The 27,526-nt window shown below is 55.0% G+C and overlaps 2 protein-coding genes across 3 annotated transcripts; one reads left to right on the top strand and one right to left on the bottom strand.

Moving 5' to 3' along the window:
• Positions 1 to 4,206: 4,206 nt before the first annotated feature.
• On the top strand, positions 4,207 to 10,936 carry SLC30A2 (solute carrier family 30 member 2). Of its 2 annotated transcripts, XM_057700827.1 has the most exons (8): positions 4,207 to 4,256; positions 4,918 to 5,141; positions 6,251 to 6,397; positions 7,064 to 7,217; positions 7,984 to 8,158; positions 8,878 to 8,983; positions 10,159 to 10,293; positions 10,791 to 10,936. In XM_057700827.1, the coding sequence occupies exons 1-8, from the start codon at positions 4,207 to 4,209 to the stop codon at positions 10,934 to 10,936; spliced, it is 1,137 nt and encodes a 378-aa protein (XP_057556810.1). The 2 variants fall into 2 exon arrangements, with proteins under 2 accessions (XP_057556810.1, XP_057556819.1); XM_057700836.1 differs by lacking the exon at positions 6,251 to 6,397.
• Positions 10,937 to 13,337: 2,401 nt separating this feature from the next.
• Positions 13,338 to 26,587, bottom strand: EXTL1 (exostosin like glycosyltransferase 1). Its single transcript, XM_057700857.1, has 11 exons — positions 25,536 to 26,587; positions 20,288 to 20,378; positions 19,873 to 19,980; positions 18,930 to 19,049; positions 18,276 to 18,408; positions 17,972 to 18,078; positions 17,030 to 17,119; positions 16,228 to 16,314; positions 15,674 to 15,834; positions 14,793 to 14,967; positions 13,338 to 14,629 (listed from the first exon to the last, which is right to left on the bottom strand). The coding sequence occupies exons 1-11, from the start codon at positions 26,306 to 26,308 to the stop codon at positions 14,447 to 14,449; spliced, it is 2,028 nt and encodes a 675-aa protein (XP_057556840.1). The 5' UTR covers positions 26,309 to 26,587; the 3' UTR covers positions 13,338 to 14,446.
• Between the last annotated feature and the right edge of the window lie 939 nt (positions 26,588 to 27,526).

Raw genomic sequence — 27,526 nt, 5'->3', positions numbered from 1 at the left:
CCCAAGGACATAACATAAACTGATAACCAAATGGATCCAAGATGGCGGACAAGTCAACTTCCAGGCCCCTTGACAGTCCCCAGGCTGATCAAGAGGACCAAAAAGTGGGCGGTGGCCCAGTCCTGGAATACTCCACCCACTCATTAGCCTATGAAATTACCCACCCTTACAAAAATTGATAACCCCCATATGCTGGTGCCTTTCTCACCTTCTGCGATGGCCCATACTCCATCTGCAGAGTGTGTTTCTCTCTAAATAAATCTCTAAATAAACTTCTTACTTGTCACTTTGTCTCTCACTGAATTCCTTCTGTGATGAGACATCACCTGAGCTTCATGAAGTCCTGAAACCAGGTGTGTGATCTCAGTTGGAAGATCTTCTGTTTTGGCTGGGTTTGAGTCCTGGCCATGTGGGTTCAAGTCCCAATCTGAGGTGCACAGTTTCACTTCTACTTAGAAGGTCAAGAAAAAGAACATTATATGTTTAACTGAATCACTTTGCTGTACATCTGAATCACTGTAAATCAACTATACTTCAACTAAAAAAAGAAAGATAGACTTCCCTGGTGGTCCAGTGGTTAAGACTCCATGCTTCCACTGCAGGGGGCACGCTTTTGATCCCTGGTTGGGGAACTAAGATCCCCCATGCTGCACAGTGCAGGATTGGGGGGAGGAAGAACATTACCAACCCCTGGAAACCCTTCATGTGTCTCCCTCTTCCTGCTTGGACCTAGCCACTATCCTTTTTTGACAATCACACACGTTTTCCTTCATAGTCCTAAAATATCTGCCTATAGAAGGCTGAAGGAATTTGAGGCCAGAAAGAGAAAAGCTTTCACCTTGAAATCACAAGAATCAGTATTACAACCTGTCCATATTCTGTTTCCAGATTTCTTCTCCGGAAGAAACTGATCACGTGTGAGATAGGCATATTCATCTACTATCTTGTCACTTATCAGAGGGAGGAGGAAGGCAGTCAAGGCTCCATAGTCAGAAATTTGAATTCCAGGGAGATATCTGTTCATTGCAAATAAGGGAATGTCTACTTTGCCACACAAAGGGCTCTCGCAAACCAGAGCACTTAAGGGTGGTGTGAAGGGTTCTTGATCAACAAGTCTCCTTTAAGATTATGCTGTAAGGAAACTGGCTTCAGAGGGGTTATTCCATGAATCTTGAATACAGTTCCACAGGCCACTGCATTAGAATCAGCAGAGGTTTATTTCCCCCTAAACATTTAATTCTGGAAAATTTCAAAGTAGAGGCAATAGTATAACATACCCTTCATACTCATCACTCACTTTCAACAGTTACAGACACTTGTTTCTTCTCTTTCATCACTCCCTCCTCCACTGGGATTATTTTAAGGCAAATGCCAGATATCATGCCTTTTATTCTCCAATACTTTAGATAAAGGTTCTTTTCAAAATCATAACCATTATACCATACAAAATTGGACAATACTTTCAAAATAGCATTAAACACGGAAGTTTTAAAAATATAGATTCCCAGACACCCTCCCCAGACCTATAGAATCAGATTCATTGTGGAATGTAGGTGTTGACAGAAATAAAAATGCACAACACAAAAGTTGTGAGTTAACTTTTATTCAGGAACCTTACTAAGGAACTGATCTGAAGAGGTAAGGGTGGAGCCAAGACATATATGAACTTTTTTTGCTGGGAAAAACACGTAGTCTGCTAATCACAAAGAACAGACATTTCAAGTTAATGATTTTAGTGCTTTTCTATGTAAGGGAAGATGCAAGAATCTGGCATCATTAAAATTTTTCATTACATGTGTATCTTAACTACCTAGGAGCCAACATATCCAAAGAACAGACTACTTCCTATTTTTTTCCATACTGAATTCCCCTCGGTGGGCGACTGAAGTAGTTAATGGCTTAATCCTCCTCGTAGAACTGGAATGGCAGGAAACAATTTTTTCTTTATAGGGGAATCTACATTTTTAGAATAAAATTGTTGAGGTCTGCAAACTGCTAGGTCACTTGCATAGGACCTTCTGGGGATCTCTGAAGGAGCCAGCTATAGAATACTAGTGGAGCAGTTTTTCAGTATATCAAAGTCTTTAATTAGTCAAGCTCTTGCAAATAAATTAAAATGCATCCTAGGAAAGTATTAATTTAAGGGAGATCTGGCATAAAAGTTTTTATAAAATGAATATATGTGTCTGGATCCAGTTTGTAAATCTCCATGCACTTTACATGAGACTTTACAATGTGCTTTGCATTAAAGGGAACAAGAGGGACATAGATGACACACTTTTTTAAAGCATAAATGTTTGCCCTCAAATAAATTATAAGATTAATCTGAGCATAGGGCAGTTTGAAACTACAAAATGACTGAGATGGCCCCGCAAGAAAGACCTGTAAACTGCACCTACCTCACTTACTCTCATCTGATTAAGTGACCAGCTCTATTTTGTCTACTTTATTTCAATCCAATTCACAGGTATTTAACCAAGTGCTCAGCAGGTTGAACAAGTTCAGAGCTAAACTAAATTGTGATAGAAGTACAAAATACACCCCAGCTCTCAAAGAGCATATAATCTATTGGGGAAATCATGTGAATATATGTCTGAGATGATAAAAGTTTATGCAGAGGTCCTCAGACTTTACCGTGTAGAAAATCCCCTGGGAATTTGTAAATATGCTGATCCCCAGGTTCCACCTTCAGAGATTCTGACTCATTTGATCTGACGCAGGGACTTAGAACCTGCATTTTAACACCTTCTCCAGTTAATGCTGAGCCTGCTGTTTCTTAGACTATACAGGAAAGCCAGGAAGCCTGCGGGAAAAGTTCTCCACACTCAGAGTCGAGAGGAAGTGGAAAGGCACTCAGTGGGGACCCAATCTAGGCAGGTGTGCCGCTGCCACCCTCACTCCTTGCACTTAGTTTCCTAACAAGATGACTCCTGCTGGGGAGACACTGAAGGAGCCGCCTCTTTGTCCACAGTGGTGTGGGCTAGAGGCTCCCACCAGTCTCTTGTCTCTGTGAAGGGCCATACCCAAGCCAAGGTCCCCAGAGCCCTTGATGACAGAGTGACTGGCCAGGGAGGTCGCCAGCCCAAAGTTCTTTTTATATACAGAGTCTATCAGAGGCCAGTGTCTGGGCCACAGGCCCCTGCCCCTCCCTCCTCACAGCCGCCGGGGGAGGGCGAAGCTTCGACTGCGCCGGAGGAAGGAAGGGCTGGCCGGCTTCTCCCGGCGGAGCACCACGCATGGCACCTTCCTGAGGCTCCTGGGAATTGCTGCGGGGCAGGGGAGAACAGTTGGTGTGGTGGTGGTGGTAGTGTCAGCTCTGTTCAGGTGGCGACTGCTGCTGAAGCGGGACCCTGCTCCATGCAGCGGTGGAGATAAAGCCGGCCAACCCCAGATTCCAGTCGGAGCGCGCAAGAGGGGAGGAACTGGTGCTACTTCAGTGGCGAGGATGGGTCAGCCAGCCAAAACCGGTCCTAAAGAGGGCTACTGCCCTAGCCCGAGGGCAAGCATACCCCGCCCCCAGGAGTCCCCCAGCCCGAGTGGAAGAACGTGGGGGACCTCGGGCGTCTGCTGCCTGAGAGTGGAAACCAATCAGTGGTTTCCCAAGGCGAAGACACAACCCCGGCCTCAGGACCCCTTATTCTGAGTGTAGGAGCCACATTCCTGCTGTCAGGGGACCCAAAGCGGATTTCTGCAAGCCAGGATCCGAGAACTTCTCGGTGGGACGCAGCCAGGCCCGCGCGAGGGAAGGTGGGCGCAGGCTCAGAATCGCCGAGCAGCAGAGCTGGGCGGGGGCGGTTAGGCTTTCCATCGCAGGCCAGGTGGGCTCCCCGGGCTCCGGGGGCGCAGGGGACAGGGTGCTACGGGGCAGCGCCGGGGCCTTTTGCAGCCAGCTGCCCCCTCCCCCTTCCCTGCGGGCTTTTGCGCACGACGCGCAGCTTCACACGGGGTAGCGGGGACCGGATAAAGCCGGCGGGCGCGGGGCGCAGCGGCGGGCGTAGCTGCGGTGGTAGCGGTAGCGACAGCGGGACGACCCCTCGGCGGCCTCGGCGCGGCCAGGAGCGGACTCGCGGCAGAGCGGGAGGGCAAGGGGCGCACGCGTCGGGGCGGCGGGAGAGGCGCGCAGGGCCCTCCCGGCAGGTGAGTGCGCGCTGCGCAGCGTCCCGCGCGCAACTTCCAGGGAGCACGCGACAGGGGGCGCGGGGCCGCATGGACGCCACCGAGAGGAAGCATCTGCTGGACGCCAGGCTTGGAGCCCGGTAAGGCGAGAGCCTGGGGAGGGGCGGGAATTTGAGTGGCATCAGACCTGCCTCCTCGTTTGCTGTCCTGGCAGTGGTTGGTTTTGGCGGCGGCTTGAACTGGGACCACACAGGAGGGGTGGGGTGACGTGAAGGAAAGGGGAGCTTGAGCCTGGGCACAGGGATCATCCCTTCCTCGCGGCTGGGCACAGATCCTGACCCCTGCGGGTTAGTGGGGAGTGCGTGCCTGGAGCCTCGCCCCGGGGCCGGCACTTTGCCCCTGGGCAACCCCGCCCGGTGGGCAGGCCCGGTGGCGCCAGACCGTGAGAAGGGGAGATCCGCTCTTCTCGCTGAGCTTGTAAGCTCTGTTCCTTCTCCGCGCTCCGCTGGACGGGCCCAGCGCCTTGGCCAGTTCCCAAGGTCTTTGCCTCCTCCAGGCCCTGGGAAGGATGGGGGAGGAGGGAACACACGGAGCCAAGACTCCTGGACTGGTCATTGCCCAGCACCCCTTGCAAAGACGGGCTTCTGGTCACTCCTCAGAGTCTGTCGAGCTTGGAGTATCCTTCGCTCTTCCAAATGGGCACATGGGAACACCCAGGCCCCACAGAGAGGTAAGACTAAAGTCAGCCTCTTTGCTCGCATCTGAGAACTGAGTCTCCCCTCACCCTTGCTCTTCGGACAGGTCTTACAGATCTCTGTGGCAGGATGGGGGCAGCTGGATGCCTCTGTCTTCACCTGGCCCTGGCCTGGACTTGCAGCCCATTGAGCTGGCTACCAAGAGCAACCATTACTGTCATGCCCAGAAGGGTCCTGGCAGTCACTGCGACCCCAAGAAGAAGAGGGCCTGGCGCCAGCTCTGCATGGCATGTGCCTTCTGCGTGTTGTTCATGATTGGCGAAGTCATTGGTAAGGACGTTTGCGCTAATTAAATGAAATTGGCACATGGATAGTCTGGATGACCCAAAAAGCTTTTCTCCTGGATGCTCCTGTAGTATTAATACCAGCAGCTCCATTTACTGAACGCTCACCACGCTAAGCCTTTTATATGCACACTGTCTCATACAATGGTCACAACAACCTTGTGCTGTCAAGTGGGTGCTGTCAGTCTCCTTATTTTACAGACGATGAAACTGAGGCACCATAAGGTTAAGTAACTTGCTCAAGATCACACACAACTAGTAGGTCAGGGAAGACCTGAATGCCTAGAAGGGAAGAGCATTTACTGAGTGCCTACTGTGCTTTCCAGGCCCATTTTGGTTTTTTGTTTTTGGAATTTTTTTGGCTGCACTGTGCAACTTGTGGGATCTTAGTTCCCTGACCAGGGACTGAACCCATGCCAAGGGCGCAGTGAAAGCGGGGAGTCCTAACCACTGAACCGCCAGGGAATTCCCCTACAGGCCCAATTTGAACTCAGTTTTCACATTCACCCTCTAAATAGGTTTTTTTTAAATAAATTTATTTATTTATTTAATTGGCTGTGTTGGGTCTTTTTTGCTGTGCACGGGCTTTCTTTTTAGTTGCGGTGAGTGGGGGCTACTCTTCGTTGTGTTGTGCAAGCTCCTCATTGCCGTGGCTTCTCTTGTTGTGGAGCACAGGCTCTAGGTGTGTGGGCTTCAGTAGCTGCAGCACATGGGCTCAATAGTTGTGGCTCACTGGCTCTAAAGCTCAGGCTCAACAGCTGTGGCGCACGGGCTTAGTTGCTCCGCGGCATGTGGGATCTTCCTGGAGCAGGGATCGAACCCGTGTCCCCTGCATTGGCAGGCGGATTCTTCACCACTGCGCCACCTAGGAAGCCCTCTAAGTAGGTTTTGCTAATCCCATTGCACAGCTGGTAGAAGTTGAGGCTCAGAGAAAGTAAGTCACTTGCCCATGGTTACACAGGAAATGGTGGAGAGGTCTGGAATCCATTGTCTTTCTACAGAGCTCATGGTTTCCCGGCTGCACACACACTCTGGGAAGTTGGCTCCTTGGGGAGCTGATAAGGACCCTCCATCCTCTTGGCTCTGCCCCTGCAGGTGGGTCCCTGGCACATAGCTTGGCGATCATGACAGACGCAGCCCACCTGCTCACTGACTTTGCCAGCATGCTCATCAGCCTCTTCTCCCTCTGGATGTCTTCCCGGCCAGCCACCAAGACCATGAACTTCGGCTGGCATCGAGCTGGTGAGGATCCTGGTTGGGATGGGGATGGAGTTGGGAGAGGGGGTGGGTCAAGACTTAGGTTCTTAGGTGGGTACGCTGGGTCCCTGAGTAAGGCCAGGAGGGTGACTTGGGTTGGGGAAGAAGATGTCAACCTTGGCTTCTGTCTTTGGGAGCTCCCAGTCTGATGGGGGAACCCTGGTCCCCAGTCTTCTGGGAATTCCCACCCTGCAGGGAAGGAGAGTCCACCTGCTTAAGAAATGAAGTGGCCAGACTTCAAGAATAAATGACTGTGCCATTAACTGCACATAACTCCATGGATCCACAATAAGGGGAGGGAAATGTCAGCAAAGCCTTCTGAAGCTCATATCTGGGCTGCCTTGTCATCTTTCTCTTGGTGGGAGATGGCCCAGCCTCAGGTCCTCAGAAGCCTTAGTTTGCCAGCTGAGCAATGGGTATATATTTTAATGGGTCAGCTTTAACAGAAAGGGTTGACCCAGATGATTTCTTGAGTTTCTTCTAGCTCAGATGTTCTCAGATGTGAGTGGTGGGATAAGGTACAACCACACCAGCCATACCTCCAGTAGAGCCCAGTTGGACCCAGGCCCAGACTTTGTGGGAAGGAGGAGGGGGCTCCTTAGCCTTAGGGCCCCATGCTAAATTGGTATTGGGGGGCGGGTTCTTCCTTAGAGATCCTGGGTGCCCTGGTCTCTGTGCTGTCCATCTGGGTCGTGACTGGGGTACTGGTCTACCTGGCGGTGGAACGGCTGATCTCTGGGGACTATGAGATCAAGGAGGGAACCATGCTGATCACGTCAGGCTGTGCTGTGGTCGTCAACATCATGTGAGTGTGGCCTGCGTTCCCTGTGAGTCTTCCCTCCTCCCACTTCTCACGTGCATACCTACATGCCTGCCTTGGTTAGAGGGAGGCTGTGCCGCCCTCCAGGATAGGTCTCGGGGTCAGAATATCCCTAGTGGTCTGAGCTCTGGCACCTGGAACACCTGGGTCCTACCTGAGGCCTAGGGCAAGGCCACTGGGAGCTGTAAACCTGGAACAGCATCAAGTCCCCACCCCATAATCAAAGAGGCTTTATACCTGTTGTGGGGAAGGGTGAGTCTAGTTCTTGCAGGAGCAGGTGTCCCTAGGGGCAGAATCTAAGTCCTTTTTCAAGCTGATGTACCTGAAATTGGTCTCAATGAGAGGCAGGGTGTGTAGAGAACCCGTGTCTCTTTTGGGTTCTCTCACCCTTGCTCTGTAGCCTTGGGCAAGCCACTTCCCTCTCTGGGCCTCAGCTTCACCATCTGTGACATGGTGGGGGGAACTAGATACCCTCTGTGGGCCCTCCTGCTCTGAGATGTGGTACTAGGACATCTTTGTGCCCAGACTCAGCCTGGCACTGGCTGAAGCTGAGCCCCTTCTCCTGTTGGCACTCTGAACCAAGGCCTCGTGGGTTTGGCTCCTCACATGGGCAAAGGGATCATGCAGTCTGGGGAGGCAGGGATTTTTACCCCACAGGGAGGCCAGCCCTAATGGGGGCCTCTATCTGGCTGATTTGAAGCCTCTACCTGCTATCTCAGTGAGCCCCTTGGCCTTCTCTCCACGTCCGTAGAATGGGGTTGATTCTTCACCAGTCTGGCCACGGACACGGACACGGCCAGGAGCACAGCCATGACACCAGCCAGCAGCAGGAGAACCCCAGTGTCCGAGCTGCCTTTATCCATGTGGTCGGAGACTTTCTGCAGAGCTTGGGCGTTTTGGTGGCAGCCTTTATTTTATACTTCAAGGTTAGAGCTCGGGATGCAGGGAAGTGGGTGGGGTGGGGAAGGGAGTGTAGATCAAAGGGTCTCTCTGCACAGGACCCTTTCCAGATTCTAGCTCCCTCCCAGCTCTGGGCAAAAGGGTGGGAGAGGGAAGGAACATTTATCCAACACCCACTAAGTGTTAGCACTTCTGAGCTTGACAACAACCCTGAAGGAGAGGTGGTGGTGTTTTCTGCAGCTCAGGAAGGCTCAGTGCCTTACACAGCATCACCCAGCTGGTACGTTGTGGAGCCAGATTCAAACCCAGGACTGTGTGCTGCCCGTCACTGCCCATCACATAGAGGCAGTGTGGGGTAGTGGAAAGAGCCAAGCGTTGGGTTTGAAGCTTGGTCCACCCCTTGCTTGCCACATGATGTAGAGTGAGTCCCTTGCTCTAATTGAGCCTCTTTTTCCCCATCTATGAAATGAGAATGTTGGACCAGATGGTGCCTAAGATTCCATTTAGCTCCGTCCATGTCTCAGCCCCTTGGGCAAGGAGATGTTATCCTGAACTGTGGTCTGTCCTGCCTGTCCTTTTGGACACCGAATAAAAGGTAGAGAATTGGGAGGCAGGGTCAGGGGGAGGCTCACGCCCACCCTGCAGAGAGGGCCCCCTCTCCCCAACTTCATGCAGGTGGGAGGGGAGGAGGGAGGCTGAGGTGTTGGGTGGTGAGCCTCAGCTCCGCCTTGCCCTTTTCCTGTAGCCAGAGTACAAGTTTATCGACCCCATCTGCACTTTCCTTTTCTCCATCCTCGTCCTGGGGACAACTTTGACCATCCTGAGGGATGTGATCCTGGTGCTGATGGAAGGTAACCTGGGCTTGGGGCTCCTTTTTTGCTCTTGGCTCTCCAGCTCTAACATAAGTTCGTGTGTGTGTGTGTGTGTGTGTGTGTGTGGGTGTGGGTGTGTCTTGCGTGTGGGGTGCATCCCAGCACATTGGCGGGGGACCGTGGTCTGGAGCCAGGCATAGGCTGGAGCACTTCCTGGGGCCCCAGGCTGATTTTGGCATCGAGCAGGGCCCTCACGTGTGGTTATTTCTGGAAATGTCCCCTGGATCATCCTTTCCTTCCTGCTACCCCCAAGAGTGCCTCCTCCCTGCTGGGATGTGTCCTCCCTGCCTAGTCAGGGGGCTTCGGGGTGATGTCTGTAGCACCTGGCCCTCCAGCCCTTCCTCATATGCTTCCTGAGTCTCCACTTGCCTTCCCTCAGCGAGGGGTGGGGGTGGGGGGTGGGGGTAAGGGGGGGGTGAGGTTTATGCTTCTCACAGTGCAGGGGGAGGGGGGCAGACTGAGGGTCGGAAAAGGACAGTTGGTGTTGGACAAGACGACTGAATCCACTGCAGCTCAGGCCTTCTTTTCCGAGGCCCCCGCCTCCAGAGGACATGGCAGGGCTTTGAGGGGTGCTCAGGGGTGGCGAGTGGTCTGCCCTGAGTTATTACACTTACTCACCTGGCTTTCTTGTGCTTGGGGCCTTAGGTCATAGGTCTCTGTGTGGTCAGAGTCTCTCTGGATCCTGGTTTGTGGTCAGCAGGAGTGTTTGGCTGCAGGTCAGCGCATTTTCTCCAAGCATCTGACTGACCCAGATAAAAGTGGTGATGAGGATGCCCCATGTGGGTGCACAGATCCCCAGGTTCCCTTCTTTATATTCAAAAAATATTTTTTAATTGAGCATACACTGTGGGACCAGGCACTGTTCTAGGCACTGAGGATAGGGTGGTAAACCAAACAATTGTCCTGCTCGCGTAAAGTTTCCCTGTTAGAGGGGGGGAGACAGCAAGAAACGAGCACATAAGATAATTTCTGACAGTGTTAAAAGTGTGAAGAGGAAAATACCACAGGGTGATACGACGGCGATCATTTGAGAGGCGGGGGCAACATCCGACCTGCTGGCTGAGGAGTCTTGAGGGAGGAGACATTTGAGGAGCAGGAAGCAGTGTGGGTGGGAGGGAGCCCTCTCCTCCAGCCCCTGTCCCTGCCGTCCTCAGGGACCCCCAAGGGCATGGACTTCACGGCTGTGCGGGATCTGCTGCTGTCAGTGGAGGGGGTGGAAGCCCTGCACAGCCTGCACATCTGGGCGCTGACCATGGCACAGCCTATCCTGTCTGTCCACGTCGCCATCGGTAAGTAGTGGGGACACTCAGCGTGGGTGAGAGAGAGGCCGTGGGTGGGAGGCCTGGGGCCATCCCTGCTGGGTCCAGATGACCCCTGATGCTGCAGTGCCCATGCATTAGACCTGACCCCACGCTGAGTACTTGACATATGTTATTACACTGGAACATCACGGTCCCATTTATAGATGAAGAAACTGAGGTTGGGGGCACGGGGGGAGGGGCAGGGGTGGTAAAGTCACTCGCCCAGTCTTTTATAGCTAATTAGTGGCAGAGGAAGGATTCCTAAAGCCAGTGCTTTTCCTGCTCTTTCAGGGTTGTGCCAGGTATGGGAACAGGAGGGTTGCCTGGTACAGGAGTGAGTCTGGGGGTTTCTTGATGTTCATGGTCCCCTCTCTCGTTCTGCTGGGGGCAGGATATGAGGCTGGGGCTCCCAATCGTTCCTAAGCGCCCAAGAGTGAGTAATCGGTTCTCTGGTGCCTCCCCTCGTGTGTCCTCTCTGCCCCCAGCTGGGAACGCAGATGCCCAGGCCGTGCTGAAGGCAGCCAGTGCCTGCCTGCAGGGGACGTTCCACTTCCACACCACGACCATCCAGATCGAGGACTACTCTGAGGACATGAAGGACTGTCAGTCATGCCGGGGCCCCTCAGACTGACTGCCTGGCCAGGAGCCAGCTGGGGCATAGACAGGCCTGCAGATGGCTGGACTGAGTGTCCCCCAGGCCCAGCCAGGACTCTGCCTACCACAGCTGGGTTATAAACCACGTCCCTCTCCTGATCGCTGCTCTGTGTTCGGTGTGGAGGAGCCTTGTCCCACTCCAGGAATAGGCTCTTCCCCTGCCTCCCTTTTCTGACTACCGCCAGCCCCAGGATGAGAACTCAGCACGTGTAAAGCTGGTGTGACCCTGCTCTTCCGGCTCCTGGCGGGACAGGGTTTGGGCCTTATCCTCAGCGGATGCTGCCCTACCAGCAGCCTCTGGAAAGGCAAGGGGCATAGTGAGGGGTGATAGATGGGGAGACTGGCCTCATTGTCCCCTCACCTGCCTGCCTCATTTCCCATTTTCAGTCTGTCTGGCCTCTGCCTTATAAATCTAAAGAAGTTCTGGGACAGGGCCCCTTCCCTCTGCCTCTAACAGTATGCTCCAAGGAGGCCATGGGGGTTGGGGAGTTGTGAGGGGTTTGCACACTCATACGGGTCCCCCTGAGATGGGGAGCCAGGGAGCACCTGAAGCTGATCTGTGCCTGAGTCATTTCACGGAACGCCAAATGTTTCCATTTCCTGGAGGGAGGGAACTTCTGACTAGGTAAGGACCTGCTGATTTCCTCTTTCCTTATCCCCCCCACCGCCCAGGAAGCTGTGCCAACACAAAGGTGTCCTGGCAGGAGGGGTGGAGGTGGGTGGAGATTTCAGCTTGGGTACCCCCCCAACAGCCCCACAGACCCCTGGGCCACTTCTCTTGCCCTGATTGTGCGCCGGGGTCGAGGAGCCTGCTATTCGATATGGTTGGGCCAGCTCTGTTGTCGGTAATGGCCTGGCCTGCTCAGAACTTGGGGATGGAGGACAAACAGAGTACAACCTGAATAGGAGCCCCTGGCTTCCTGGGGTGTGCGTGAAGATTCCTGAATTAGAAGGTGGCTTGTATTTCCAAGATGAAGCGGTGGCAGGGGGACCTGTCCCCAGTCTCACTAGGAGGCAGCATGCCCAGTCATCAGGTGGCCCTGATCTAATGGTCCGTCTCTGCCCTTAAGCAGGTCAGAGCCTCTCTCGTCTGTGGACTAAGAATGTTGACACCTACCTCACAGGGTTGTTGTGAGGACTGGAGCCAAAGTCAGCTGAGCACACAGCGGTTGTGGAATAGTGGTTACTTTTATCACCATTCTGGAAGGATGGCTTGAGGGACCAGGTGGGCTTCCCAGGCTCCCAGGGCAGCACTGGGTTTGTCTTGACCCATAGCGGGAGGAGGAGGGGTTGATCACTTGCCTCCCCTCTGAGCCTCTCTTTTCCCATCTGTGAAATGACCTCTTTGTGCCTTTCCATCACTGTCATCTGGGGCTGCCTGTGGTCTAGGCCTGCGGGTTCTTCAGCCCCTTAAAATCTGTGGGAAGTAGTGTTGGCTTGGAAGTGTGTATGTGTGTGTGTGTATCGCCACTGGTGGCTAAGCGCCACTCCACCCCAATCTCGGGAATCAATTCCTCCCTCCCCCCAGCCATGGCAGTCTGCAGGAACCTGGACCCTCGGCTTTGCTATATGCCAAGTCCCTAACACCTCTCAAGAGACAGTCATCGCTGTCCTCCGTTTTTACAGATGAGAAAACAGACTCAAAGAGAGGTGGAATCACTTGCCCAAAGTCACACAGCCAGTGAAAGGCAGGTCTGGGATTTCTGCCTCATTTCCCAGCCCTCCCCTCTACCGCAGGGGCTGGGGACCTGCTCTGGGCTGCATGTTGGTACAGTAGGAGCCCTTGGGCCTGGCAGCCCACAGGCAAGGCCACGCCAAGGCAGTTCAGCGTTCTGGGTGCTGCAGCTGTGAGTGGGGACAGAAAAGGTACTTCATTGCCCTGACTGGCCTGGCACTTGGAGTTCTCCCCACCCTGGGAAGGCTGCCTGGGCTGCAGCTGTGTGCTTCCTCACCCACTGTCCTTGACTCAGGGCCAGACTGTCTCCCCTCCCCTTTAACTCCCAGTCCCTCCTCCACCTCAAGAGTCTAGCAGCCCCACGCCTTCCCGAAGAGAGCCTTCTCTGCACCCCACGCTGTGACTGGCTCCAGGGATGACCTGAGCCATCCAGGGGCCAGAGGTCAAACTGGAGGATGGAGGTGGGAGGCCTTGGGGAGGCCCTGGGGACAGCATGTTCTGGCCAGCGAGCTAGTCACCAGTCACGGGAGTTTCCGAAAGCTGCGAGGCCATCAAAGCAGAAAAACACCCGACACCCTAGACCTGGTTTGGACCCACCATCCCCATCCCTCTAGAGTGGCCCCAGCTCCCAGGCTAGACCGGAGTCCCCCTCCCCCGCGCAGCTGCTGTAAAGGTATTTATAGCCCGAGCGTGAGGGGGCAAGGACACGCGCTTTATTTCGGAAGCGATCATTCCAGTTCCAGGTGGGTGAACCCAGGAGAACCCAGCGTCCCCTCCCCCACTCCACCCTCACGGCCGGGGCGCTCGGTACCGCCCCTGCTCCCACCCAGCCCACCTAGGAATGGCCTCTTAGTCCTAAGTGTGTGGGCCAGCCCGTTTTCAGACTTCAAGCTGCGCACCCCCAACCTCCACGTCCCCCCGCCCGCTAATCCCACCGGGTGGGCGTTTAGAGCTGCCCGCCCTTTCCGGGAGCAGGGCGTGCGGCACGGTGCTGCCCTCTCGTGGCCCAGGCTGGTAACGCGGGACGACGGCCGTTCCCATCCCGCCCCCGCTACCTCTCTGCTCCGCCGGGTCGAGACGGAACCCCCGAAACTGGCTCCTGGCACTTCTTTGCTCCATCCCTGGGGCGCGAGGATTGCGCCTGGCAACCCAGGAATCCGCGGGAAGCTGCCTTCCGGCGGGACTAGGAACCCCAGGGCCTGAGGGTGGAGTTTTGGCTCTCACTCCGCACGCCCTGTCCACGCCCCGCCACTGTCGGCACAGAGCCAGGCACGTAGTGATGCCTCTTCCACCCAAATGTTCGTCAAATATTTGTGGCGCACCTGCCAGACCAGAGAGAAGAGGACACGGCCCTGCCCTCCCGGGGCTCCCAGGTCAGTCCTGGGGCCTGACGGTATACCTTGCAAGGCAGCATGCACAGTGTCGGGACTGCGGGACACGCCGGGACACGCCCGGCTGTGAAAGCGCAGAGGATCCGGGGCGGGGGTGGGGGTCAGGCAGGTTCGTGGAGGAGGCGAGGATCTGAAAGAGAAGTAGATGTCAGCTCGGCAGAGCAGCCGAGAAAGGCATTCCAGGCAACGGGTCTGTGAAGGCAGAGGCAGGGCCGCGGAGCCAGCGCCTTGCACGTGGGAACTGCCACTGGCTGGAGGGTGGGGCAAGGCTGTGGCTGGCTAATCGGGACCTGGCGTGCTGGCTAAATAGTAGCCTTGATTGGGTCTCCAGATATCCCAGGGGAAGGGCGGAGCCTCTCCACGCCTCCCCAGGCAGTTGCGGCGCCCCTGGGAGCGGGTCTGGAGTCTCAGCTCGTCCCTCTTAGGGCTTTTCCAGGCTGCGATACTTCTTACGCAGCACGGACACCGGGTCCTTGAAGAGCACTGGGTCCAGACGGAGGCGAGAGGACACGAGGGGCATGCGACCGAACCCTGCCGCCATCTGGTTGATGCAGTCCTGGGCGGCGGGCTGCGGCTCCTGCCTGAGCCCCGGACCCCGAGGCGCCTAAGAGGGGGAGGAGAAATGCGTTGGAGGGATTCTCTGTCCTCGGGAACCCACCCTACACCCCGCCCCCGCGCCTCGTGCAGCAACATGGATTCAGGTTAGACAGGGAATCCCTTCCCTAGCCAGGGTCCTCCCAGTGCCAACCACCCTCCTAGATCCTCACCAGTGGAGGAGGTCTGGCCTCCTGATGCCACGTCCCATAGGGCACCTTGATAGGGGGCCACTTGGTGACAGATGCTACGAGGAAGTTCATCAGGACATCCACACAGGTGGGTGCCTCGTCTGCCAGGGTCCTCAGAGCCTTGGGCAGGGAGTGGGTGAAGAGGGTGTGGTAATACCTGGGTGAGGAGGCAGGAGCGGGAGAGGTTGCAGCCGAATTCACCCCCGAGGCCCCATTCTCTCCCTCCTGACCTCACTCTCCCTTTGACCTCAGTTCCTAAGCCTCTTGTGAAAGTCCTGCTCCCTTTTCTGAGGCCTGTACTGCCTCAGAGAGCCCCACCCCACGTATGCACCGCTCTCACTATGTTGTGCTCTGTGGCTTGTCTGCAGCCAATGGCGAACTCCCTGGCCCCTCCCTCACAGCTCCTTGGGGCCCCCTCCCCTGGGCTCTGAACTCGGAGCCAGAGTGAGGGAAGGATCCGCTGGTTCCAAGGCCATCAAACCTGGCGGTCCAAAGACCAGCTTCAGGAGGGCTGTGGGTTACCCCCATCCCCACCCCGCAATCCAAACCTTGTCCATACCCCCTGCCTGGCTCAGCTGAAAATACCACCAGCTGCCATTTGTGGACTATGTGTGCCCCGGACTTCACGTCCTTTTGTTATTTGATGATCACACCGGCCCAGTGAGGTGAATACACCTTACAGATGAGGAAAGTGAACCTCAAGGGAGATGAGGAGACGTGCCCGTCACAGCACTGGGAAGTGGCCTTGAACCTGGATCTCTGAGCTCTGGGCTGACTGCTGGATTCACTCCCTTGCCCCCCTGCCCCTGGCTTAAAGAGGGGGTCTCGCCCCCTGAGCCCAGCACCAGGGCTACCATCTATACCTATGATAGAAGGCAGCCGAGGTGAGAACCATGGAGAATTCGTTGGCCCTCTCGGCAGTGTAGCCCCAGCCACCCCGGGCCTCATCCCAGAAGTGGCTCCAGGTCAGAAAGCCAACCATCCGCTCTGGGAAGTGCTGCCACACCACAAAAGCGAAGTCCACCTGGAGGAGATACTTAAGTAAGGTGTGAGGAAGGACTTCCTGCCCTGCCAGGAGCATCTGGAGACGTGGAGGCAAGACCAGCCTGGCTGAGGGGACTCAGGGGAGAGGAGACAGGAGCATGAAAATTTCCAGGGGATGCTTAGGGGAACTTTCCCAGCTGGGAGCTAGAAACAGTGCTTTTGCAGCTGGGAGCTGAAAATCGTGTTTTCAGAGAATCTGTGGAAAGCTTCTATTAGATTTCTAAGGAGGAGGCTGACGGCTTGCGGGGGTGATTTCTAAAGCAGGAGGCTGGACCTCTTGATCTCTGGTCATCCCCGCTCCCGGAATCTGAGGGGTGCCAGGGCCCTCTGGCTCTGTTCCCACCCACACACGTCTCCTCTTGGGAGTCCTCACCTCACTTGTGGAAAGACTGCTGTGGGCATCCAGGCTGAGGATGGCATCGGTGTTGATGGCACTGTATGGGAAGAAGCGGTCACTGACCTGCAGGGGGAGGGAACGGAGAGCAACTCAGCCGTGGGCCCCTCCCCAGGTTCCCACGGTGAGTATCTGAATATCTGCTTAGCAGGAGCCCCTGCAGGCATAGTGTGGAAGGAAGGGCAGTGAAAACAGCAAGTCTGCCCGGAACTCGGACCTGAATACCTCATTTTCCCTCTCTGGACTTCAATTTGCCCTTTGGTAAAATGGGGCCATTTGTGTCTAGGGTCCTTCCAATTTTGACATTTCAGGATTCCTCTATTGTCACATTAGATGCTCACCTCCACCCTGGAAGGGGTTGTCAAACACCGTTCGTTTGAAAGAAATAAGTCCGGAGAGATGAAGGGACTTTCCCAGAAGGGCACAGCAAGCAGGTGTGTCACACCAACCAAGGTTCTTAGAAGCCCCCCCCTCCCCCCCAAAATGCTGCCTCCTGTCTAGGTTTCCTCTCTATCCCTTACCTGAGATAGCAATGTACTCCTTCTGCCTTCCCTCATCACATAAAACCCCAGTTCTCTGGAAGCACAATTCACAAGGGCCAGGGATGGAAGAGAATCATTTCTATTAGGCCTGCAGCTGAAACTCATGGTCAGATTTCTCCAGGCCCAGCCTGAAGTCCAGCTTTGGCTCAGGCCCAAGAAGATCACGCTGTGTGTGTCCTCCCCAGATCCCAGCATTCCGGAGCAGAGCCCACCCTTCCGCACCCCTCCCTATCCCTCACCTTCCTGCGCCCATCAATGACTATCAAGGGCACTGCTGTCTCAGGCCACCTGGCTGGGGGTGGCTTCTCACTGCTCCAGAGAACCAAGATCTGGAAGGAAAGGAGGATGTTCCTGAAGTCTGGGGCGGAAGGCAGCGGTGGTGGTGGTGGTGGTAGAGTTGAGGGGGTGGGGTGGGGTGGTCCCAGGAGTAATCTTCCTCAGGGTGGGAGACGTTTGGGAGAGCAGCTGTATACGTGAGTTTGGGAGGAGTTTAGTTGGAGCCAAAGTCCTTTCATGGCTGCCCTGTTTTTGCCTCTGAGCTTCTGAAAGGCATGAATTCCAGAGACATTAGAATTCAAGTCGCACCTAGCCTGGGCCCTGACCCTATGCCCCATCCCCATCTTCTCTCAAAGGTTTTCATTCTCTTCCTCCTGCTCCTTTATCATTCCCAGCCCAGCTCAAATGTCCCATCTTTGAAGCTGCTCCATCTGTGCCCTGGCTGAGCTGACTGCTCACCTCCTTTCCAGGTATTCTCAAGAACCTATCTGGCTTCTTCAGAAGTGACATAGGACACTCTGTGTGCTGGGAAATACTAACTGAATATGATTCTGGGGGCAGAATCCTTTCCTGCTTTTTCTCTGCATCCTCAGCATCAAGCCCAGGGTGCTCAGAAAATGCTGGGTGAATAAATGAACGCATGTATGTTTCCTTCAACCTCCCCAAGAGGCACCTGTTTTTCAGGTGGCTTCATCAGCTTCCATGAGGGGAGGGGGAATGGAGGTGGGGGAAAGGAACTAGAAACTTGGGACTGAAAGAGGAAGGCAGCAATGGTACTTGAAAATCCTTCCCATGCCTCCCCCCAAAATGTGTGGTTATCCTTGGCATCCGGATGTCTTCAAGGGCCTTGCCCTGTTCCTTGCCCCCACCCTGGGTCCCGGCACCCAGCTGGCAAGGGGGCAGACCTGGGCACAGTGCTGGGAGCCTGCCACAGCCTGGATGAGCTTCAGGGGCGGCTGGCCTGGAGCCCCCACCCAAATCAGGGCGCTGAACCTGTCCAGAGGACGAGAGCCTGGAGGAACGAGACACAGGCTATTAGGGTGGGAGGGGACAGAACCCCTGGAGAATGACCTGAGTTGGAGACTTGGGGGGCCAGGAGAGATGTGGGGGATTTGGGGAGGGGCTTGGTGGGGCTCTGTGGTTGAGGCTGGGGCAAACTTGGGGAGAGCTGGTGAGGGCACTTCAAGTTGTCCCATCCTTGGGGCATACCCTGTTGTAGGTGGTAGAAGGGGAAGTCTGAGAGGCTTGTGGAGAAAGTGGGCAGGGCCAGGAGTGCCCCTGGGGGGCTGTTCCACAGTAGCGAGGGGTGAGCAGATGCTCCAAAGATCCGGTCCTGAATAATCTGTGAAATGAAAGAAGGCTGTGCAGAGGGGGTGGCCAGTGTGGTGGTGCTCGGGATCTGAGGAAGTGAGGACCTGGTGCAGCCCCATACCTCCCCCTTCAGGGATCTGGGGAAGGCAGCGTCTGCATCACCAGATTGCCGGGGACAGAAAGGTTCAGAAGTCCAGAGTAGGGGGTCACTCAGTGATGCTGTCCTCACTCGTGGCAGATACCACTAACATGTCATGACATTCTTTCTGGACCCAGAATCCCTCCCAACACACACCCCGGGCAACCAATGCCCATCAGCTGGAGTTGGCACATGCTTTGAAATCTGTTTGCTAAAGATGGGGAAACCAGGCCAAGACTGGAGAAGGAACTCATCCAAGAGCTCTGAGCCAAGTCTCAGATTCATCCTAGAAGCATCTTCAAGGGGGAAGCCCAAACATCAGGGCAGAGGAGGTGTCTGAAGAGAGGATGGAGAGGGGACAGGAATGAGGCAGAGCCAAGCACCAGAGCCCCCATCAGGTGAATCCCCCTCACCTCCAGAGTGGTAAGGATGACCTTCTCCACTGAGGAGAAGTAGGCATCCCATAGAAACTGGGTCTGCTGACGCAGGGCAAGGACCCGTGTGAGGGGCATCTCCTGGAGGGCAGCCAGGACCTGAGGCACAGAGGGAGCAAAGGAGAAGATGTGGGGCCCTGGTAGCCCCTGACGCACCCTGGGGTAGGGATCACCTAGGTTGGAGGTCTGGGAAGCAGAAGCCCGCCTCCACGGTTCTCCGGATGGGTTGATAGCTGCCATCCTTGGCAAAATCCTAGGTAACTTAGCAGCCAAGAGTTCAAGGATCACACAGAGCTAAGTTTAAATGCCACTTAGTAATCATGTGACTATGGATGAGCTACTTAATCTGAGTCTGTTTCCTCATCTGTAAAGTGGGAATAATAATAGTAGTTGCCTCATAGGGTGGTTGTGAGGATTAAATTAGATGCTACATATTAAGCGCTTAGCACAGTGTAGCAGCTCAGTGAATGGAAGCTGTTCCTGTGAACTTCTTACACCATTCTCACTTCTCAGGGGATTCAAGGCTCAAGCATATGTTGTTCAGAACTGAGCAAAATTAGTTTCATCAGATGGAAAAGTCACTGTGCATTTTGCTTTCCCACCCCAAGCTCCATGTAGGCACTCAGATTTTGGATTTTTTGGTGGCTTTCCTTTAAACTAGGTATTTAAGCAGTCATGGGCCAGTAGGGTTGGGCTCATGGAGATCATCTAGTGTATCATCCCATTGTACAGATGGGGAAACTGAGGCTGAAAGAGGCTGGGGACTTGCTCTCAGAACCGTAGAGGCTTGGGGTTGGGGGCAAAATCATCAATATACATAGATAGGGGATAAGAATGAGGACTGAGACCAGGGGGTTGGGATCTCGGGGTCCTTCCATGTCCCGGGTCCAGTCCCCACCCCACAGGCAGGACCCTGAGCTACCTGAAGTGGGAGCCTCTCATCAGCTACAATGGCCGCCTTGGTCCAATCGATGACCTCGGAGAAGGGCAGCTCCCAGCGAGGGCTGAGAAGCACAGGGATGCAGCCAGCCTGGGGGGTAGGGGGGGGTCACTGGGGAGCCCAGTCCCACCCTGCACACACTCACCCCTCCTCCCTGTTCCAAGTCAGCAACTACTGCATTGGGGGCAAGGGGTAAAGAGGAGAGAAAAGGGGTTTTTTTTGGCGGGGGAGGGGTTGGTATTCTGCATAGGGTGCAGTGAATATGGCTGTAGGCACATCTGAGTCCCAAAGTAAAGGAGTGGGCAGCTCACTGCCCCTTCTCATTGGCCTGGGCCCAGACTACCAGCTCAGGAGTGTGGGGGGACAGGGATGGGGGGTGCCCAAGTCGGGGTTGTACCTGCAGGGCTTGAAGGAAGTGCAAGGCGTCAGGACTGCGGCCAGGAATGAGGCAGAAGGTGGCATTGGGTAGCGTTGCCCCAGGATGGGTCCTAAGGAGGCACAGGAGGGGGCCCCCCCGCACATAGGAGGCCTGAGACAGCTGCCCCTCACCCCCCGACTCCCTTGATGGCCCCCAGCCCTCCACACTAACACTCCCAAATTCACAATGTGCAAACCCACCATCATGGTCTCACGTGGTAACAAACACTCTTGCACACGCCCAGCCACACACTGCCCCTCGCCCAAAGTTGGGGTAGCAGCTCTAGCTCTGCCACTGCCCTTGGTGGTATGAGACACCTCCCTTCTCTTCTCAGGACCTTGGTTCCCTTATTTGCAAAATGGGAGGTGGCGGGAGCTGATGTTTCCAAGGCCGGTCTGACTCGGGCAAGCACGGTTTGCCCTTCCAGCCCTCCGCCACACACAGACTTCTGGGCAGCCCTCACCTTAGTGGCCTCCATGCCCTGCCCTCCCCCCAACCCCCAGAGCCCAGGCCTGTGAAAGGCTCTTCTGTCCGGAGGTGGGCTGGGCCCCCAGCCTGGAACCACACAGGAAGCTGCTGCCCAGAGGCCCCCTCGCCCAGAGGACAGGCCTTCTCTGTTCCTCCCACCTCCTCCCCACCAGCCCCAGGGCCACACTCAGGCTGCGTGTGCCTATGGGGGAGGGGGAGGAGTCACAGCCTCCTCAGAGCCACCACCCTGGGACTGCCCAGCCAGGGAGGGAGTGCCCCTGACCTGGCTACGGGGTGTGTGTGTGTGTGTGTGTGTGTGTGTGTGTGTGTGTGTGTGCATGCATGTGTGCAGGACTCCAGGGCTCCAGGCCTGCTCAGAGTGGGACTGCTGAATAGGACCTAGAGGGTCTCAGGGCTCTCCTTAGCTACAGCCTATCTGGTCCTGAGTCTGAACCTTCAAAAAGCAATGCTAGGGGACTTCCCTGGTGGTCCATTGGTAAAGAATCCGCCTTCTAATGCAGGGGATACAGGTTCCATCCCTGCTCAGGGAACTAAGATCCCGCATGCTGTGGGGGCAACTAAGCCTGCATGCCTCAACTAAAGAGCTCTGCGTGCTGCAAACTACACAGCTCACGTGCTCTGCAACCTGTGCGCCACAACTAGAGAGAAGCCCGTGCACCACAACGAAGAGCCTGCATCGAATGAAAGAAAGAAAGAAAGAGAGAGAGAAAGAGAGAGAAAGGAAGGAAGGAAGGAAGGAGGGAAGGAAGGAAGGAAGGAAGGAAGGAAGGAAGGAAGGAAGGAAGGAAGGAAAGGAAAGGAAAGAAGGAAGCAATCCTAGGAGTACTTAGCCTCTGGACCAACCCTCATTGAATAGGTGGGGAGACTGAGTCTCAGAGAAACCCGAGCACTAGCTCAGGGTCTCAGAAAGGGCTGGGGCAGAGCTGGAACTAGAACAAAGGTGTGCTAACTCCTGACCCCAGGTTATTTGAACCACCCCAGAGTTGCCTCCCAGGGGTCTCCCACAGGACCCTGCCTTCTTTGTCCAATGCTTAGGTGTCCGTTAGGCTTCTCCTAGAAGAAGCCACAAGTTAAAAAAACAGGATACCCTCCACCTCATTAAAAGCTACAGCACCAGCCAGCCACAGCCTTTTCCTTCTCCCCCAATAAAGCCCTAAGGGACTGAAAAACCCTAACTTGAAGGCTTCAGAGAACCCAGAGCCAGAGAGCCCGCTGAATAAATTGTATTGGTCAGTCCCGTTCACGTCCACCATTCCCTCTGTGTCTTTGTACCTCCTTCTCCCTCAGCCTGGAGCATGCCTCCCTGCCTTGCAGGTCTTAATGTCTAAAGTTCAAATATCACCTCCTCTGGGAAGCTTTCCTTGGTGTCTCCTGTGAGCACCGCAGTAGTAGTGAGCCAGGCTAACCTTTACTGAGCATGTCCTTGCTGCTAAGTGCTTTACATGCACTGACTCACTTCATGAGATGGGAGGTATGTGCTGTTAGTATCCCATTTTACAGATGAGGAAACTGAGGCCTAAGAGGTCACACAGCTCTGAAGTAGAGGTGCTGGGCAGGCAACTTGCGCAGCCTCTCTCTGCTTAACGATGTGTGTCACAACCAGTGTCTTGTCTGTCTCTCTAATAAGAGCGAGCTACTTGAGGGCTGGGGCTGTGCTTCCCTCATCTGGTATCCTCAGGGTTGAGCAGAGCGCCTGGCAGAGAGTGGGCACTCATTGGGTGCTAAATGAATCAATGCTCAATGTGCAGCAGAGGAGAGACCCAGGACCAATGGACCAAATGTCTGATAGGTCTGTTTCGGCACAAATTCTAGTAACGGAATTGGCTGAGAGCAGCCAGTGGGTGGCCTTGGGAGGTGGTGAGTTCCCCATCAGAGGCTGGATGAGTACCTGCATGTGTGTATGTGTGTGTGGGTGTGGGTGTTGTAGAAGGGAGGTCGTGGTGACTGCTGATGATCTGTGACCTTGTAAAGTACTTGCCAGGGACTTGGAGCCTCAGTGCCTAAGGCTGCTGTCAAGGTGACTCCACCCATGGCCCCAGGCAGGGCTGCATTGAGACTTCCAGTGTCCTAGACACTTTGGCCTTTGCAGCCCCTGGACCATCAAAATATTATAAAAATTATATTTGATAACTGTGTTGGTGTAAAAATGAACATACTAATATTATATATTAAAGCATTTTCTTCTATTTAAAAGTTCACATTTTTCTTCTGATTTTCAGGGAAATGAAAACATTTTCATGGGCCCCTAAAGTGCCATGGCCCTAGGCACTGCATCTCCTGAGCCCAGTGGCAACAGGCCAGGGGGCCTTAAAATATGCACTAAATTTATGTAAAAAAACAAAAAGCAGGGGAGAGCAGATACACATGTTTATATACACACAGAGCACTTCAGAAAAGACAGAAGAGAAACTAGAAATGGTGTTTGGCTCCAGGAAGGAAAACCGGGTGACCGGAGACAGGGGTGGGAAGGAGTTTTTACTGTATACCCTTTTGTGCCTTTGGAATTTTGTACCATGTGAATGAATTCCCTATTCATAAAAATAAATAAATAACAATTTAAACGGGTGGAGGCTTATTCCGAAGCAATAGAAGACTGTTCAACGAAGGTGGAAAAATATGGGCTTTGGAGCCAGAAGTGCGCGGTTTAATCCCAGCTCTGCTGCTTCTAGGCGCCTGATCGGAGCCGTGAGGGAGGCCGTGGTGAACCAAGGAGCTTGTCACCAGAGGCCCTTGGCTGGTTCCCTCTGCCTCTCTGAGCCTCAGTTTCCTGTTCCCTGAAATGGGGATACTAGCACCTCCCTTGAAGGGTGCTTGAGAGGATTAGCCATGACTGCTGTAAGGCGGCTGGCACAGCACCCGGCCCAGGGCAGGTCTCCCCAAATGCTCACTTTCTCCCCTCCCCCTTCCCCCAGCGGAGTGAATGTGGGACGGTTTCAGGGACCATGAATGGACTCTTTCTCTGGCCGGCACTTGTTTATTCAGGCCACCTTCTGGGGGCTGGCCTGTGGCTGTGGGCCTCCCTCTCTCTCTGTCCCTATACTTGACTGGCTGCTCAGGCAGTTGCCTGGCACTTCCGGGAAACTGAGGCTCCAGCTACTCCAAAGATTACAAGCCTTGTCGCCTGCAGGGGGGCTGAGGCCAAAGACAGAACTGCTTGAAGTTCAGAGGACAGTTAGAGGCTGCCAGGCGTCACACCTTAGAAATACACTTATCAAAAATGCTACTCAAAGGGTGGCCCACGCCTATTAGAAAACCTTGGGCACTTCTGGCCCATTTGGATTCAATCAGTAAACATTTAGTGAGCATCTACCTACTGTGTGCACTCCCCAGGTTTCAGTTTCTCAGAGAAGTTCAGGCTAAAATACCTGTCAGATTCACCAGCAACCGACTGCACTTAGCAGTAACTACAGTCGGCTGAAAGAGGAACTTCCTGTAACTAAGAATGGCTAAGTGCCTAATCAGAAGCAAGGCTGGGTAAGGTGAGCAGAGAAGCTTGTCACCAAAGGTGAGCTCTGGCTGAGTTTGCAGCTGGAGGTTCCTGGGGGGATTCCTGGCTTTTCGGGTGACCGCGAGGATGCTGGCTAGGGACGGGTCCTGGCAGAAGGGCCACAGGGACTGAGCGGGAGTTCTGTTTTTACTCCTGGCTGCGGGGCTCCCTGGAGGCCATGTGCATTCAGGAGGTAGAGAGACTCCATTCCCACAAGAGCCCTGTGGCTGAGAGAAGCCCCAGAAGCCCCAAGCAGAGGCAAAAATGGAGCTTGGCCCCATGAAGAATTCCTAGGAGGGAAGTGGAGCTCAGAATAAGCCATGCTATTCTAGCAAAGAATAGGGAGATACCTGAGACAGGGGACAAGGGAAGGATTCTAGAGTGACAGGTTCTAACTCCAGTCTGCCCAGCCAGCCTTTGGATACTGCTGGCCACCTGGGGGTGCAAAAAGGGTTAGGGTGCCTAGGGGTTACCTGCTTTACCACCTGAGATGTGTCACCCCAAATAGCGCAGGTAGAGAGAAGTTTCTGAATGAGCTTTCCACATCCCCATGGGTCCCCACGACCCTGTATGTATTCAGGCAGTCTCACTGGCAGGAATTCTTCTGTAAGGCTGACAATTCACATTTGCTATAACCAAAGCCAGTTACCTTGAGAGGTTAATCCCCAAAATTAGACATAGGTGCATCTTCCATCTGTGACCATGGCTCTGAGGCGTTTGACAGGATTGATCATTGCTTAAAATCCAGAATTCTAATGCTGAAGGCTTTGGAGCGAGGCAATCCTGGATTAAAATACTGGCCATGTTCTTTCTGGCTGGGTGGCCTCGGACAAATTACTCAACCTCTCTGAGCTAGTGTCTGGTATACAACACTTAAAAGATGAGATTAGTATTATTTTATTATAATCATTTATAAAAAGTGCTTAGCACAGAGTAAGCACTATAGAGTCATATGTTAAATAAAATATCAGGGAAGGAAAGATTGGAATAAAAGAAGAAGAATAAGTAGGAATGAGTCATGTTTTAATCTTTTAAAGATCCCTAAGGAAGAATTCCAATACCTGCCTTGGACACCCCTTGCAGCAACTTACCATCTTGGTGGTAGTATTCTCTGCTGTCTAAACTGATTCCCTCCTGCTGCAGCAGAGGCCCAAGTTTGCCCATCTCAATCCTGCCCTCTACCCTGGCCCCTGGGCTTGCTCCCATCACATACCCTTCCCATCCAGCCCCCAAGGGGAAAGGTCCACTTACTGTTTGGGTCCATGGTCCTGCTCACAGCGCCCATCCCAGGGGCAGGCAGAGGAGTTGGTACCTGCTGTGTGCCACCCGCCCCTCTCCTCTGCCAGGGCTAGCAGGGCCACCCCAGGGCGGGGGCTGTGCTGCCGCAGCCGGCCAGGTGCCCCACCTTGCAATGGGTGGGCTTCGGGGAGAAGCGGGAGGGCCACATCAAAGCCAGGCCGGAAGGTGTCCACCGTGGGGCTGGCGTCGGCCACCATCGCCTTTCCCAGCTGGAAGGTCCGGAGGCAGGGGGCTGGGTGGAGACTGAGGACCAGATGGTTCCTGCCCCCATCCCATTGCGGGGGCACTGGGTCGCACTTTCCAGCAGGGGTGTCCGGGCTGAGGAGGAGGAGGAGGCAGGCCTCGGCAGTGCTGAGTGTGTGGTAGCGGGAGCCCTCGATGGAAGCCAGGATCCTGCGGCGAGTCTCAGAGATGGGTCCAGCCACCGGGTACACGAATACCTTGAGGGTACCACCTCTGCACTTCGAGGTGTCAAAGCAAGCTCCCCAGTTGCAGCTGCCACCACGGGGGGCTTGAGGAGGTTGAGGGCTATCTTCTGGGAGCTCCTCAGGCTGGGAGAAACTCTGCAGGAGCTCTGCATCCAACCAGCTGGGCCAACCTTGGGGGGCCCCTGCCCGGGGTCTGGCAGGCACCGCCAGGCGGAGAAGGGGGAAGACTCCTAGCAGGATGAGGAGCCAGGAGGCCAACAGTGCCAGCCAGAGGGACTTTCTTCTCCATGACTGCATGTGGCCACCCACAGCCGGGGCTGCAGGAAGCAGGGTGGGCCTCTGGGACTGCAATCAAGCTTCTAGGTCAGCGCCCTCATTGTACAGATGGGAAGACTGAGGCCCATCGAGGGCATGCTGCCTGTATAAGGTCAAACAGCAAGTCACGGGCCAGGCACCAGGAGGCCTGGTAGGACCCAGCTCTCTGGTCCTGCCTTCCTGCAGTCAGGACTCTGCTTCCTCGGCCTTTGGACAACCAAGCCAGCCTTTGCCCTCCCAGCGGGGCCTCCTGCCCCTGGGCACTGCTCAGGCTGATGCAAGCCCTGTCCAGACTGCAAGGCAGTGTCCTTCTGCCCTCCTGGCTGCACCCCCTGACCTTGGCCTCGGCAGAGAGGAGGGCTGTCTGCCAGGCCATGGGGGACCCATCAGGGCTCCCACAGGAGGCAGCTTGTCCAGGGTGCAGGGCTGGGTGGAAGCGGGGTTGGTCTCCCCAACCCTCCCAGTGCCTGTGCCCACTGGCAGGCACTCCGGGCTGTGGGCCCTGCAGCTGTAGCTAAAATTAGACCCTACATCCCATGTGGGCTCTCAGGGTCAGTGGAGGTCAAGCTGGTGGCCCCTGCCTGGGGGGCTGGGAGGCCTCTAGGTCCTGGTCCTCTCCCGCCCTGCGCTGTCCTGGCTCAGGTGGCTCAGCCCCTCCTCCCTCCACCGCTAGCAGCTGGTCCTGCACCCTCTGGCTTGGAGCTATCAGAGGGCAGAGGCCAGGGGCCCTGTACCAAGCCCCTGCCCCATGGCCCCCAAGTCCTGCTGGTGTCTTGCGTCCCCTCTCAGGGCAGCATCTGGCCAGTCTAGATCTCTTTCCTCCCGGCAGCCTGGCTCCTCCCCTACCAGCTCTGATTCGCTCCTGGTGGGGAGGCAAGGTCTCCACTTAACCCCTTCCAAACCAGTTTCTGGATTGCTGATAATAATAACCTGCAGGGCCCACACCTCACAGTCGGCCTTGAGCTCTCCCAGCCTCTGCCTCTGAATCCTCACATCAGCCTTCCAAGGCTGAGGTTTATCACTGCTGTTTCCTACAGATAAGGAAAGTGAAGCTCAGAGAGGGGATCTGAACCTCTCTTATAAGGTGACCTAAGGAGTGGCAGGGTGCAGATTTGAACCCTGAGTCACTGACGGGAGTCCTTAGAGCTTCCCAGTGGTCACCGCAGCTGGGGGATTGGCTCCTGGCTGGGAGGCAGACTC

The sequence above is a fragment of the Hippopotamus amphibius genome, chromosome 1 (assembly GCF_030028045.1).
Source record: "Hippopotamus amphibius kiboko isolate mHipAmp2 chromosome 1, mHipAmp2.hap2, whole genome shotgun sequence".
Taxonomy (NCBI): Eukaryota; Metazoa; Chordata; class Mammalia; order Artiodactyla; family Hippopotamidae; genus Hippopotamus; species Hippopotamus amphibius.
The sequence above is the reverse complement of the archived record's forward strand: the minus strand, read 5'-3'. Positions and strand labels throughout refer to the sequence as shown.